Raw genomic sequence first — 12,862 nt, 5'->3', positions numbered from 1 at the left:
CAGATCCAGGGATCCCAAGGCGACTCTAGTGGATGCATTAGTGGCGCCTTGGTCGTTCAACCTAGCTTATGTGTTTCCACCGTTTCCTCTCCTTCCCAGGCTCGTAGCCAGGATCAAACAGGAGAAGGCCTCTGTGATTCTGATAGCTCCTGCGTGGCCACACAGGACTTGGTATGCAGACCTGGTGAATATGTCATCGGCTCCACCTTGGAAGCTACCTTTGAGACAGGATCTTCTAGTACAAGGTCCATTCGAACATCCAAATCTAGTTTCTCTGCAGCTGACTGCTTGGAAATTGAACGCTTGATTTTATCCAAGCGTGGGTTTTCAAATTCAGTGATAGATACTCTGGTCCAAGCCAGAAAACCTGTGACTTGAAAGATTTACCATAAAATATGGAAAAAATATATCTGTTGGTGTGAATCCAAGGGATTTTCCTGGAGTAAAATTAAAATTCCTAAGATTCTTTCCTTTCTCCAAGAGGGTTTGGATAAAGGGTTGTCAGCGAGTTCTCTAAAAGGACAGATTTATGCTTTATTTGTTTTGTTACACAAACGCCTTGCAGCTGTGCCAGATGTACAAGCTTTTGTACAGGCTTTGGTCAGAATCAAGCCTGTTTACAGACCCATGACTCCTCCTTGGAGTCTAAATTTAGTTCTTTCAGTTCTTCAAGGGGTTCCGTTTGAACCTTTACATTCCATAGATTTTAAGTTACTATCTTGGAAAGTTCTGTTTTTGGTTGCTATTTCTTCTGCTAGAAGAGTTTCTGAATTATCTGCTTTGCAGTGTGATCCACCCTATCTGGTGCTCCATTCAGATAAGGTCGTTTTGCGTACCAAACCTGGTTTTCTTCCAAAAGTAGTTTCCAACAAGAATATTAACCAGGAAATAGTTGTTCCTTCTCTGTGTCCAAATCCAGTTTCAAAGAAGGAACGTTTGTTACACAATTTAGATGTGGTCCGTGCTTTAAAGTTCTATTTAGATGCAACAAAGGATTTCAGACAAACTTCATCTTTGTTTGTCGTTTTCTCTGGTAAGAGGAGAGGACAAAAAGCTACTGCTACCTCTCTTTCTTTCTGGCTGAAAAGCATCATCCGATTGGCTTATGAGACTGCCGGATGGCAGCCTCCTGAACTAATCACAGCTCACTCTACTAGGGCTGTGGCTTCCACATGGGCCTTCAAGAACGAGGCTTCTGTTGATCATGTATATGCATATGTAAGGCAGCGACTTGGTCTTCTCTGCACACTTTTGCCAAATTTTACAAATTCGATACTTATGCTTCTTCAGAGGCTATTTTTGGGAGAAAGGTTTTGCAAGCCGTGGTGCCTTCCGTTTAGGTAACCTGATTTGCTCCCTCCCTTCATCCGTGTCCTAAAGCTTTGGTATTGATTCCCACAAGTAAGGATAAAGCCGTGGACCGGACACACCAATGTTGGAGAAAACAGAATTTATGCTTACCTGATAAATTTCTTTCTCCAACAGTGTGTCCGGTCCACGGCCCGCCCTGTTTTTTTTAATCAGGTTTGAAAAATTTATTTCTCTATACACTACAGTCACCACGGCACCCTATAGTTTCTCCTTTTTTTCTCCTAACCGTCGGTCGAATAACTGGGGGGCGGAGCCAGAGGAGGGGCTATATGGGCAGCTTTTGCTGTGCTCTTTGCCATTTCCTGTTGGGGAAGAGAATATTCCCACAAGTAAGGATGACGCCGTGGACCGGACACACCGTTGGAGAAAGAAATTTATCAGGTAAGCATAAATTCTGTTTTTAAGTATTTTTGAAAATTATTTTAAAATACCTCCCAAAAATTTTTAAACAGTTTTTTTATGCAAACAATTTTTTACTTAATTAGCCCTTTTAGGATATGCACAGATCTCAGCTTGTTTAATGGCACTTTAATACTCGGCAAGGGAGATGTGTTGCAATTATTAACATATGAGGATAGCGGCTTGCACCTCACTTTGCTTATATGAACATATAATATATGGATTGATACAGCCTTATATTTACCCTTTATGTATAGACTATAAATTACTTTCTGGTGCTACAATATTTAAAATTATTAGTACAAGCTGCAAATATATGCGCGTGAACTGACATTATTCTAAATTGATTTGTACCTATGCACACTGCAAGGGAGATTTATTCTCAATATCAATACAAGAGGTTTTAGGCTGGTACTGAGGGGTGCTAGTATATACTCCTTATATATGGATCAGTGCATCATTTTATTCACTATGACTGTATAAATTGTTATTAGGAATTTTACCACCGTGAGTGGGCGATAGCCATTATATTCATATAAGGGAATACATTCACAGACACCATTGTCAACCTTATTTGTAGCTGCAGAGCCTATCCTGCCTTATTATTAAGTTATAACCTCTGTTATATTGTTATACATGCAAGCTACATCCAGTGTATTGTCTGACACAATTTCTCTAGCTATTATTGCCCAGGACCTTAGCAAATTGCTGCTACTATTCAGTCGATCAGTGCGGCAATCCATATCTTCTAGCACAAGCCCCATTGGCTATATCAGTAATGACTATATGGTAGACTATGGATTTATACCCACATCCTAAACCTATCCTAGCAGCCTTACTGTTAGCCCATCAGCATTTATATCCAGCCCATTCTCCTATACCATCCTCCAGCAAAGTATGCTTGTGTTTTTAATGTTTATGTCTATTTTTAATTTTATTTATTGAAATAAAAGTTATATTTTAAATGAACTTCCATTCTCGGCCAGAGTAACATTGCTCTCCAATAAGCCTTAAAGGAACCTGAGTGCTTGAAAGGTGTACAGTTCTTTCAGTCTAGCACTGATAACTAGTTTGTTCAATTCTGTAACATGTACACAGCACCTAAACCCCATCAACTATTTTCTGCTAATTATATCATTCGATATACAGGTATAATATTTAATTATAGGGTAGTTCCTGACTCTATATAAAAGTAGTGCCATTTGTTTTTTTCAAGACTATGCTTGCCATAAACCTATGTCATCGTGTACCCCTACTCATGTACTTAGTGCTACAGAATTTGGCAACACCTTAAATATAAATAATAATTATAATATGTCTACTATTGAAATAGACTTGAAATGTCGCTTCAGCAAAACGAGATTATGAACGCCTTCTCTGATGACTGGAAAGCACTATCACAAGAAGAAACTACATTTGGAGGCAAATCAAATTCTCACCTCAAAGAGTTCCAGTCGTTTACCGATTTGCGTTTCAGCAAAGAGAAAACCATCAGCTGTATTAATTGGCATCCAACTATTTCTGGTAAAGACTTTATTTTGATAGACATCTTCCACTGATTTCAAATATAAAATGACCCCATGGCCACTTTAACATCTTTAAACATAGAGTATGTTTATCAATATCTTTAAATCAGAGAGTTGTAAAGTATGGATTTAAAGTCTAATTTCGTATCTTCTCAATAATCACAATGACTTGTGAAATAGTATTATAAATTAAAGTGATGGTAAATCCAGTGCAACAAATAAAGGGGGCTTTCAGTCATGAACTATAAAATACTTCTTGCTGAAAGTTCCTTTATTTGTCTGCAGCGTTCGCAGGCCGCCCACGGCCTGCGAAGGTGATCTTAGCCAATAGCGTGCTAGCTATCCGGCACAATGCCAGCTGGGCCACACGGCTATTGGCTAAGAGGTGGAAACGTCACCTCATCTAAAAAATAGCGTTCTGCTGGGTGCGGCCTGAGGTGCTCTGTGCGGCGAATGCTGCAGAAAAATAAAGGAACGTATTTTATACTTCATGACTGAAAGTCCCCTTTATTTTTTGCACTGGTAAATCCTAGCATTTCAAAAATTCTAGGATTTACCATCACAAGAAAAAATATAAAGAAATATAACTTTTTCACTATCGTATGTTTCAGCTGTATACGCATATATGCTGCACATGCTGCATGCACCCTCATTAAAATCCTGTGGTGGCATGCATCATGTCAGTGACTCACTGTGCATCATACAAGATAGTACCAACTCTCTGGGCAGATGCAATGTTTGATTTCTGGTGCACAGCCACACGCAGCTTATGTGCGTTTGTCACGGAAACAGCCATAGCTTTAACTAGAAGCATTTGTGCTATTGCAAGTTAATTGTAAATAAAACTGAAATGCATTTATGCCCATTTCAGTTTTGACAATACTGATAAATTTGTTTTCAAATAAACGTAATAAAAAAAAATTGAAATATTAATAACAATGTAACACTTAACTATATAATATGAATCATGAGAAATTTGTGTTCTACTGTTAAAGGGGCATCAAACCCAACTTTCAAGTTTACTTCTATTATCAAATGTCCTTCATTCTCTTGGCATCATTTGTTGAAGAAGCAGCAATGCACTACTGGTTGCTAACTGAACACATGGGGGAAGCCAATGACAATAGGCATATATATGCAGCCACCAATCAGCAGCTAGCACCCAGGTGCATTGTTGCTCCTGAGCTTAACTAGATAAACTTCAACAAAGGATAAGAAGAGAAGGAAGCAAATTAAATAATAGAAGTAAATTGGAAAGTCTGAATCATGAATGTTCAATTATGACTTTACTGTCCCTATGTGAACTATTATCACTAGAAGCTAAAAGAATATCAAGATTTTCTGAATTTTCAACAAATATGTGTCAATGTTGTAAAAGGATTATATAGTATTATTAGGCACTTGCATTCAGCAGATTTGTTAGCTTACGAATGCGGAGGAAGCCGTCCGCTCACAACATTCAGTGATTTTCAGAGCTGGATTTTTTCTTATCAAAGTGCGAAACACTAAGATATGGATTTCCAATGATCTTAGTGAGTTGCACTTTCACAAGAAAAAATGAGGTCACGAAAAGAGCCAAATGCTGCGAGCGGCTTTCTTCTTCAGCATTCGGCAGCTAACATAACAAGTATTATTCTGGTGATGCACCATAGCTGTAAAAAGCTGACTAGAAAATATGACCTGAACAACTCTATGTAAAAAAAGAAGATATTGTACCTTAAAATTTCCTCAGTAGCTACATCCCTTAGTAAAGGGACATTAAGCAACTAATCAGCATGCTAGTCCAAGGACTTGCAAGGGAGCGTGCATCTGGCATGTGCAGGCACAGTCATGTTATTTTCCTACTCAGTTTAACCCTTTCCTGCCGGGGCTAAAGTGTCTACATCGGAATAACTGTTCCGATGTAGACAAATTGAAATCACGCGATCGTGCACACGATCGCAAGATTTCAATTATTGGATCGGGTCTGGGGGGGCGTCCCTATAAACCTAGGAACGCCCTCCAGACCGCGATCAAATCTGAGAAGCACAGTAGGCTTCAGGACAGCCGTTGGCTATGACGTTCTATTCAGTCATAACGGCTTTAAAGCCCAGTGTAATTATGACGGAATATAACGGCATAACGGCGTTAAAAGGTTAAGGAAGTTTACCATTAAATCTGGCAAGATTCAGTGAAGCAAAGCATGACCTGAGCACTGCTGATGTTGATTGGCTCTAGTGTGTTTGTTTTCAACCTGCAGCTGGACAGTAGCTGAAGTATTTCACTTTATCACTACAATGTCCCTTTAATGGTGAATTTTGTAGAAAATTCATTAGATACACAAAGCATTAGATACATGACCTCTGTATTCGCTGGATTAGAAATAAAAAATAATAGGATTGATCTTTAGAAAAGCTTATTTAATGATTTTTCTACAAAATTCTGTAGATAAATCATTTGATCTCACTTTTCTAAAGAATTTTGATCCAACCTAATAACATATATCTTTGTAATATTTTTAAGAATACAAAGATCAAATAAAAAAATATAATTACATAAAATTATTTAATAATTCTGTTATAGAGATAATTTTTTTTTTTTTAATAATGTTTATTTTCAAACAGAATATTTTTTTTCTTATTTACTTTATTTAAATTCAAACATTAGGATTGATTGCGGTTTCAGTCACAGAAAGACTTTCCTTTGAAGAACGTTTGAATGAATCATCAAAGCTAATCTTGAAACCTTCCCTGATTATTTTCTGGAGCTTCAATGATCCAATACATCCCCAGGTAAAACACATGACCTAAGAATATAAATTTTATAGGGGAAAATGGGAAGAATTTTTTATGTGAATGTATTTTAATAATATTTTTCAGTTATATTTCCCCACTGTCAAACACCATGACAGAATGTCAGATAAATGTAGTGATTAAAGAGATATTAAACCCAAATTTTTTCTTTCATGCTTCAAATAGAGCATGCAATTTTAAGCAACTTTCTAATTTGCTCCTATTATATTTTTTCTTCATTCTCTTGCTATCTTTATTTGAAAAGCAAGAATGTAAACTTAGGAGCCGGCTCATTTTTCGTTCAGCACCTGGGTTGCGCTTGCTGATTGGCGGCTAAATGTACCCACCAATCAGCAAGCGCTATCCAGAGTGCTGAACCAAAAATGACCCGACTCCTTAGCTTAGATTTCTGCTTTTTCAAATAAAGATAGCAAGAGAACAAAAAAATTGATAATAGGAGTAAATTAGAAAGTTTATTAAAATTGCATTCTCTATGTGAATCATAAAAGAAAAAAAATGCGGGTTTAGTATACTTCTATAGAGATGGATAAATGGATAGATTAATATACAAATAGATAAATAATTATTTTTCTTTTCTTTTTAATGAACATTCTTTTTCCATTTTAGTTGTTGCTTCAGTGTCCAGATGACATTTACTGCTTCCAGTTTTGTCCAAGTAACTCGAACATTATAGCAGGGGGCTGCATCAATGGGCAGGTATGTTCCTAAAAATAATAAAAGTTATGAACTTCAAACTACTAAAGGGCAGCAATATGGCAACCTATAGAGGGAGATCTGGAGAGGTCTGCTATTTCTGCAGACTCAGCCCATTTATATGAGCAAATACTTGAGAACAAATGACTGCTGTTTACAGACCTAAAGGAACAATTTCCCATGCATTTTATACTCTTTAGCTACTATAACAAGTAATTGGTAACAAATTATGGAAAACCAATTTTACAGTACACGGTCCATTTTAAGAGAAGAACAGTTTACAGTAGAATGTCCCTTTAAAGGAATATGAAACCCCAACCTTTTCTTTTGTGATTCAGACAGAGAATACCATTTTAAAACAGTTTCCAATTTACTTCTATTATCAAATTTGCTTTGTTCCCATGATATTCTGTGTTGAAAAGATACCTAGGTAGGAGTCTGGAGCACTACATTGCAGGAAATAGTGCTGCCCTCTTAGTGCTCTTGCAAATGGATAACATTCTTGCAAAATGGCTTCCATATAGTGCTCCAGAAACTTGCAGGCTACTGAGCTTATGTCCCTGCTTTTCAACAAAAAATACCAAGAGAACAAAGAATAATTGATAATAGAAGTAAGTTGGAAACTTTTTTTAAAATTGCATGCTGTATCTGAATCATGAAAGAAAAATGTTGAGTTTCATATCCCTTTAACAATGTGAGTAAATGGGGTTTGCTATTAATTAGTTACTGAAATGCCATATTGTATTATTTTTCTTTAACCTCTTGTACCATTTGGACATAGATACTACGTCACTGAGTACTTTGCCCAGCATACTATGTTGACTTATTATCTATGTCCAACACTTTGGTGCATGTTGCGGTCCCCACTGTCAGCTTAGAAAGCAGAGACTGCAGCTTGGGGCAAAGGGCATTTACCTTCATATAGTAAGGGATCACTGATAACACTCCCTTGCTATAGGAAGCCAGATCGCTGATAAAGATAGTGACACAGACAGTGTCACTATCTCTATCGGTTGTGGTGCCGCCGAGGAAGGTTTGGGAGGGAAGGACGGAGGTGGGTGGGCAAGCAATCCCTGGAGGGGGGAGGGAGGGAAGGGTTCCCTACACTACAGAAATATTTTTGGAATGTTCCATTAGCAGATTGTGATACATTTTAATGGACCAATAAAGTCAAGTTTTTTTTTTATTCTTCAGAAGTAGAAGAGACCTGTCTCTAAAGCTGGTGGAATAAAAAACTTAAAAAAACTTGAATTTGTTGACTAATTCAAAAGGTATCACAATCTACTAAAGGAACGTTCTCTATGGGACCAATACGGCAACAACCCCTTTGCTGTTCTGCAAGGGAAGAAGGAGGGATGGGTGCCTACACTACTGAAAAGGGAATATACAAGGGGTGGGGGGGCCTACAGTGAGAATGCAAAAGGGGAGAGGTGAACACAGCACTACAGAAAAATAAAAATTAATAAATAAACACAATCCTCCCCTTCCAGACTGCACACTGGCATATTACCAGTAACAAATATGGAGGTTCAGTCGGGGGGCGAGAGGGAAGGAAGCTATTTCTGAGGGATCAGGGAGGTTGACAGGGGATCCCTACACTACAGAAAATAAATAACTAAATAATGTAGCAAAAACAAACAAACCTCTAACTGTATACTGGAATATTGGCTGCCAGTACCTAAGATGGTGGAGGATGATGGTGACCAGTGGGAGGGGGGGAGGGAGAGAGCTCTTTGGGAGGGATCAATAGGTGGTTGGTGTCAGGTGGGAGGGTAATAACTGCACTTCAATACATTTAGTACATTACATAAACATTTAACTGCTAACTGATTAACCCCTTAACTGCAGGGAATTTCAGAGCTGTGGTGTACAGCTGCAATTAGTGGCCTTCTAATTGCCAAAAATAACCATGCGTGTCTGCTATTTCTGAACAAAAAGCACCCCAGAGAAGCTTTTACAACTATTTGTCTTGCGGTTGCAGTAGTTGTGTGTAAATAATTTCAGTGAGAAACTGAAAGTTTGTGAAAAAGTTAACTATTATTTGTTTATATGATCTATTTCGCAGCCAAATAGTGGCATTAGATATTAAAAATGGGCTTAGATCAATACATTGGTTTGTCTTCTTTAAATATAGATATAGTTTTCTTAGGATAATAAAAAACAAAGGCTCTGTTTCTGTTTAAACTGAGTGGTAGCGAAGCGGTTAAATGTGTTCCATCCTGACTATGCAGACTCTAAAAAAGAGTAGCCTATGATTTGCATGCCGCCACCCTTGCGGAATATCACAGGGTGAAAAGAATCCCTAGAGGGCTCAGAATGAGCACACGTCCAACTCTAATGAAAGAGAATACAACCTACTGCGAGAGATTTGAACATATCTTAAACAAGTGCTCTATGGATTTGATGGTACTTACTGTCGACTGCCTGAATGCAGAGATTGCAGAGCAGGATGAGAAATTGGCATCTATGGAGGCTGAAATCAAGAGCGGACTATCTCTTAATGAAGCAACGAAACTACTAAAAGAGGTGAACTCTAAAATTGAAGACCTGAAAAAGGTAATAGAAGAACGAAAAAGATCAAAGTTTTCAAGAGATGAGAACGATTACCTTCAAAATAGGGTTTACCGTTGGAAGTATGATCCGGAAGGAGTAAGCAGAAGACAAGCTTCCGGTTTCCAAAGGCGTAGGAATCGTTACCCCATGAAGAGTGGAAGTAGTACCGGATCCTCCGATACGTCACCGGGGGACTCCGAATCCGACATCGGCGTGGCGGCCGGAAACACCGCCGATCAGAAAAAAGAGAAAGAAAAGAAAAAGCAATTGAGACCGAGAAGGGGCAAGTAAATGCCGGGCCGGGTAAGGTCTTAAAGGTAGCTGCTAATTTGTTTGCTAGTGATAAAGAAGTAGAAGATACAGTGATTAATATTTCCAAGGCTGAACTTTCGCAAGATGAACTGTGCACTCTTAATAAAGGACTGTCCTTCTGTCCCAGAAGAGATTGTGACTTTTTCCAACTTAGCAAAGATTTATTTAAGTTCTACCGTAATTTAAGGTTAAAAGGGTTTATGTGTAATCTGCAACAGAGTACTAAATTAGAATCTGAACAGTCTGTATTTAATCTACCTAAGCTTGGTTTAAAAAATAAAAGCACTTTTTTACCACCACAAAACAACCATAGCATAGAGACATACATTAATCTTGTAGAACATGATATAGCTAAATTACAAGCCGACACTGACAAAAAGAAACATAATGAAAGGTGTAGTCCTGTATCTAATAAATTTGGTTACACTAAAAAACAAAAAAGTAACTTTAATGCAAAGAATGTAGCTGCTTTAAAAACTTTAAAAGCGAGGGATGACATTATTTTGAAGCGTGCTGATAAGGGCGGGGCGATTATAGCCCTAGATAAGAATTACTATGTGGAAGAAATTAAACAACAATTAAGTAAGTCCGATGTGTACAAGAAATTGCCAAATAACCCTGTATTCCTGATTCAGAATGAGTTGAAAAAAATATGTCAGAGAGCATTGAACTATGGTCTTATTGGTAAAGATTTGTTTAAATTTCTATATATAGAGCACCCTTGCACTCCTGTGCTCTATACACTTCCAAAAGTGCATAAAAATTTACTTGAACCCCCAGGCCGCCCAATTGTGGCTAGTAATCAGTCTATCTTGACCAATGTGTCTATCTTTCTAGACCGTATTCTTAGACCATTTGTTGAAATATCCAATTCTTTTTTGAAAGACACAAGTGACTTTTTAAGAAAGATAGACACCTTGGTTTTTGAATCTGACAAGTTTATTCTATATAGTTTAGATGTAGAAAGTTTATATACATCAATTACTCACGAGAGCGGTATGGGTGCAGTTAAGATGGTGTTAGATATGGATAAAAACTATTCTAAAGCCCAGGTTCACTTTCTCCTTCAGCTATTAGAATTAATTCTTTATTGTAATTACTTTTTATTTGGAGATGAATTTTTTCTTCAGATACAAGGGACTGCAATGGGGTCCAACGTCGCCCCGAATTACGCTAACATTTTTATGAATGTATTCGAAGAAAAGTTTGTTTTTTCCAATCCTGGATTTCATCGGTATGGCGCCTGTTGGTGGCGCTATATCGATGATATCTTTGGGATATGGTGGGGCGACGTTGGATCCCTACTTAAATTTGTGGAGGATATAAATGGAGCATCTGGCCACATAAAATTTAAGCTAACTTGGAGTGAGAGTAATATTGCTTTTCTTGACACTAGGATTATTAAGGAAGGAAGAGAGTTGAAGGTTGACTTATTTAGAAAAGAAACAGACAGGAATAGTTTATTGCACTTTAATAGTGCCCATCCTGGATCCCTCCTGAAGGCTCTTCCCCGTAGTCAGTTCTTACGAGCCCGCAGAATTATTACTGATGAAAATCTAGTAAGAAAAAGAATGATAGAAATGGCAGACAGATTTTCTAAAAGAGGATACCCATCAGATATATTAGAAGCTGAAATTAATCATGCACTTTCTGTTCCTAGAGAAGGTTTACTTAAAACTAAACAGAAGGAAAATAATAAAGAGGATCGCCTCATATTTGTATCTGAATTTAATTCCCAGTCTAACCAAATCCAATATATCCTGAGAAAACATTGGTCTATACTCTCTGAATGTAACCCCCAAATTAAAGAATTTAAGAACTTACCCATGCCAGCGTATAAACAGAGTTTTAATTTGAAACAACAATTAGTTAGAGCAGATATAGGGACAAATATTAAGTCAACACAAAAATTCATTAAAAGTAAGAATGAAGGGAGTTATCCCTGTTTGGGATGCTCTTGTTGTAACAACATGATTAAAGGGCCCACATTTGTGCATCCAACTACGGGAAAAAAGTTTAAAATTAATGGCTTTCATACTTGCTTAACCACTTATGTGGTTTATTTAATTAAATGCCCCTGTGGGCGTGGCTACGTCGGAGAGACGACCAGAACTATCAAAGATAGGATAATTGAACATAAAAGCTCTATTCGAATTAAGAATTTTAAAGCGCCAGTAGCACAACATTTTGTAGAAATGGGCCATTCAATTGGGCAATTGCGCTTTCAAATTATTGAGAAAATAGAAATACCAAGAAGGTTAGGGAATAGAGAACTTCTCCTTAAACAGAGAGAAAGTTTCTGGATTTGGAAATTAGGCACTATGGAACCAAATGGGTTAAATAAAGATCTGGATATGTCTGTCTTTCTATAATAATTTTTTATGAATTAATTTTGTATTTTTTCATAAATTAATCTGTATTTGAGAAAACAACATGATTCTATAAATATTTGTTTTTGTAATTTAATTATAATTAATATATGATAGAGTTTTTTAATGTTTTTTGATGTATAAAATATTTTTGATGTAAAGAGTTAATAGGAAGTTGAACCTGCAGCGCCACCTAGTGGTGTTTAGGTTTAAATAGAATCATTGCAGTATGATGTTTAGCATGAATAAGGTAGCAATACCGAAACGTTGCTGTTAATGCTGTGTTGTACCCAATAAACACAATTGTTTGCTGCTACTCTTTTTGGAGTGTGTTTGGATATTACTTTAGAGACTAGAGTGGGTCTCTTGAGTGGCTGGCACAGGGACCGTTGTGTGCTGAGTCAATTGACTTTGTACTTTGTATGCAGACTGCAAGCCCAGGTGACTCTACTTGCAGCTGAGGTGATTCTCCTCATCAAATGTGATTGCTATAGATCGTTGCAAAAAACTTTCATTTTCAGTTCATTTTATTGTCTCTTGGGCTCTGTTTTAGATAAATACCACTTAATATTATAAAATTCTATTAATTGTTTGTTTTCTTTATTATGTGCATAATAAGAGCGTCTCATTTCTGGAAATCAATGCCTATTGTATTCTATACAGTGCAATAATCACAGTGATGAATATGTTTAAAGTCTTATCTTGCTACATTTATTTATACAAAGGTATAAAGATTAGAATGATGATTAGAAATATTAAATTCAAGCCAAATCTGGATATGTCCCTGAATGACAGATTAATCATCTGCACTTAACACGCTAGGTTTTAAAAACGGGAGACATGCTAT

The 12,862-nt window shown here is 37.1% G+C and overlaps 1 protein-coding gene across 1 annotated transcript in view; it reads left to right on the top strand.

Moving 5' to 3' along the window:
- Positions 1 to 12,862, top strand: part of DNAI3 (dynein axonemal intermediate chain 3) — a 247,185-nt gene that overhangs the window by 90,949 nt on the left and 143,374 nt on the right. The window contains exons 7-9 of the mRNA XM_053693156.1: positions 3,104 to 3,294; positions 5,943 to 6,067; positions 6,695 to 6,784. Of these exons, the coding sequence (XP_053549131.1) occupies positions 3,104 to 3,294; positions 5,943 to 6,067; positions 6,695 to 6,784 (406 nt within the window). The remainder of the gene's footprint in view (positions 1 to 3,103; positions 3,295 to 5,942; positions 6,068 to 6,694; positions 6,785 to 12,862) is intronic.

The sequence above is a fragment of the Bombina bombina genome, chromosome 10 (assembly GCF_027579735.1).
Source record: "Bombina bombina isolate aBomBom1 chromosome 10, aBomBom1.pri, whole genome shotgun sequence".
Taxonomy (NCBI): Eukaryota; Metazoa; Chordata; class Amphibia; order Anura; family Bombinatoridae; genus Bombina; species Bombina bombina.
The sequence above is the reverse complement of the archived record's forward strand: the minus strand, read 5'-3'. Positions and strand labels throughout refer to the sequence as shown.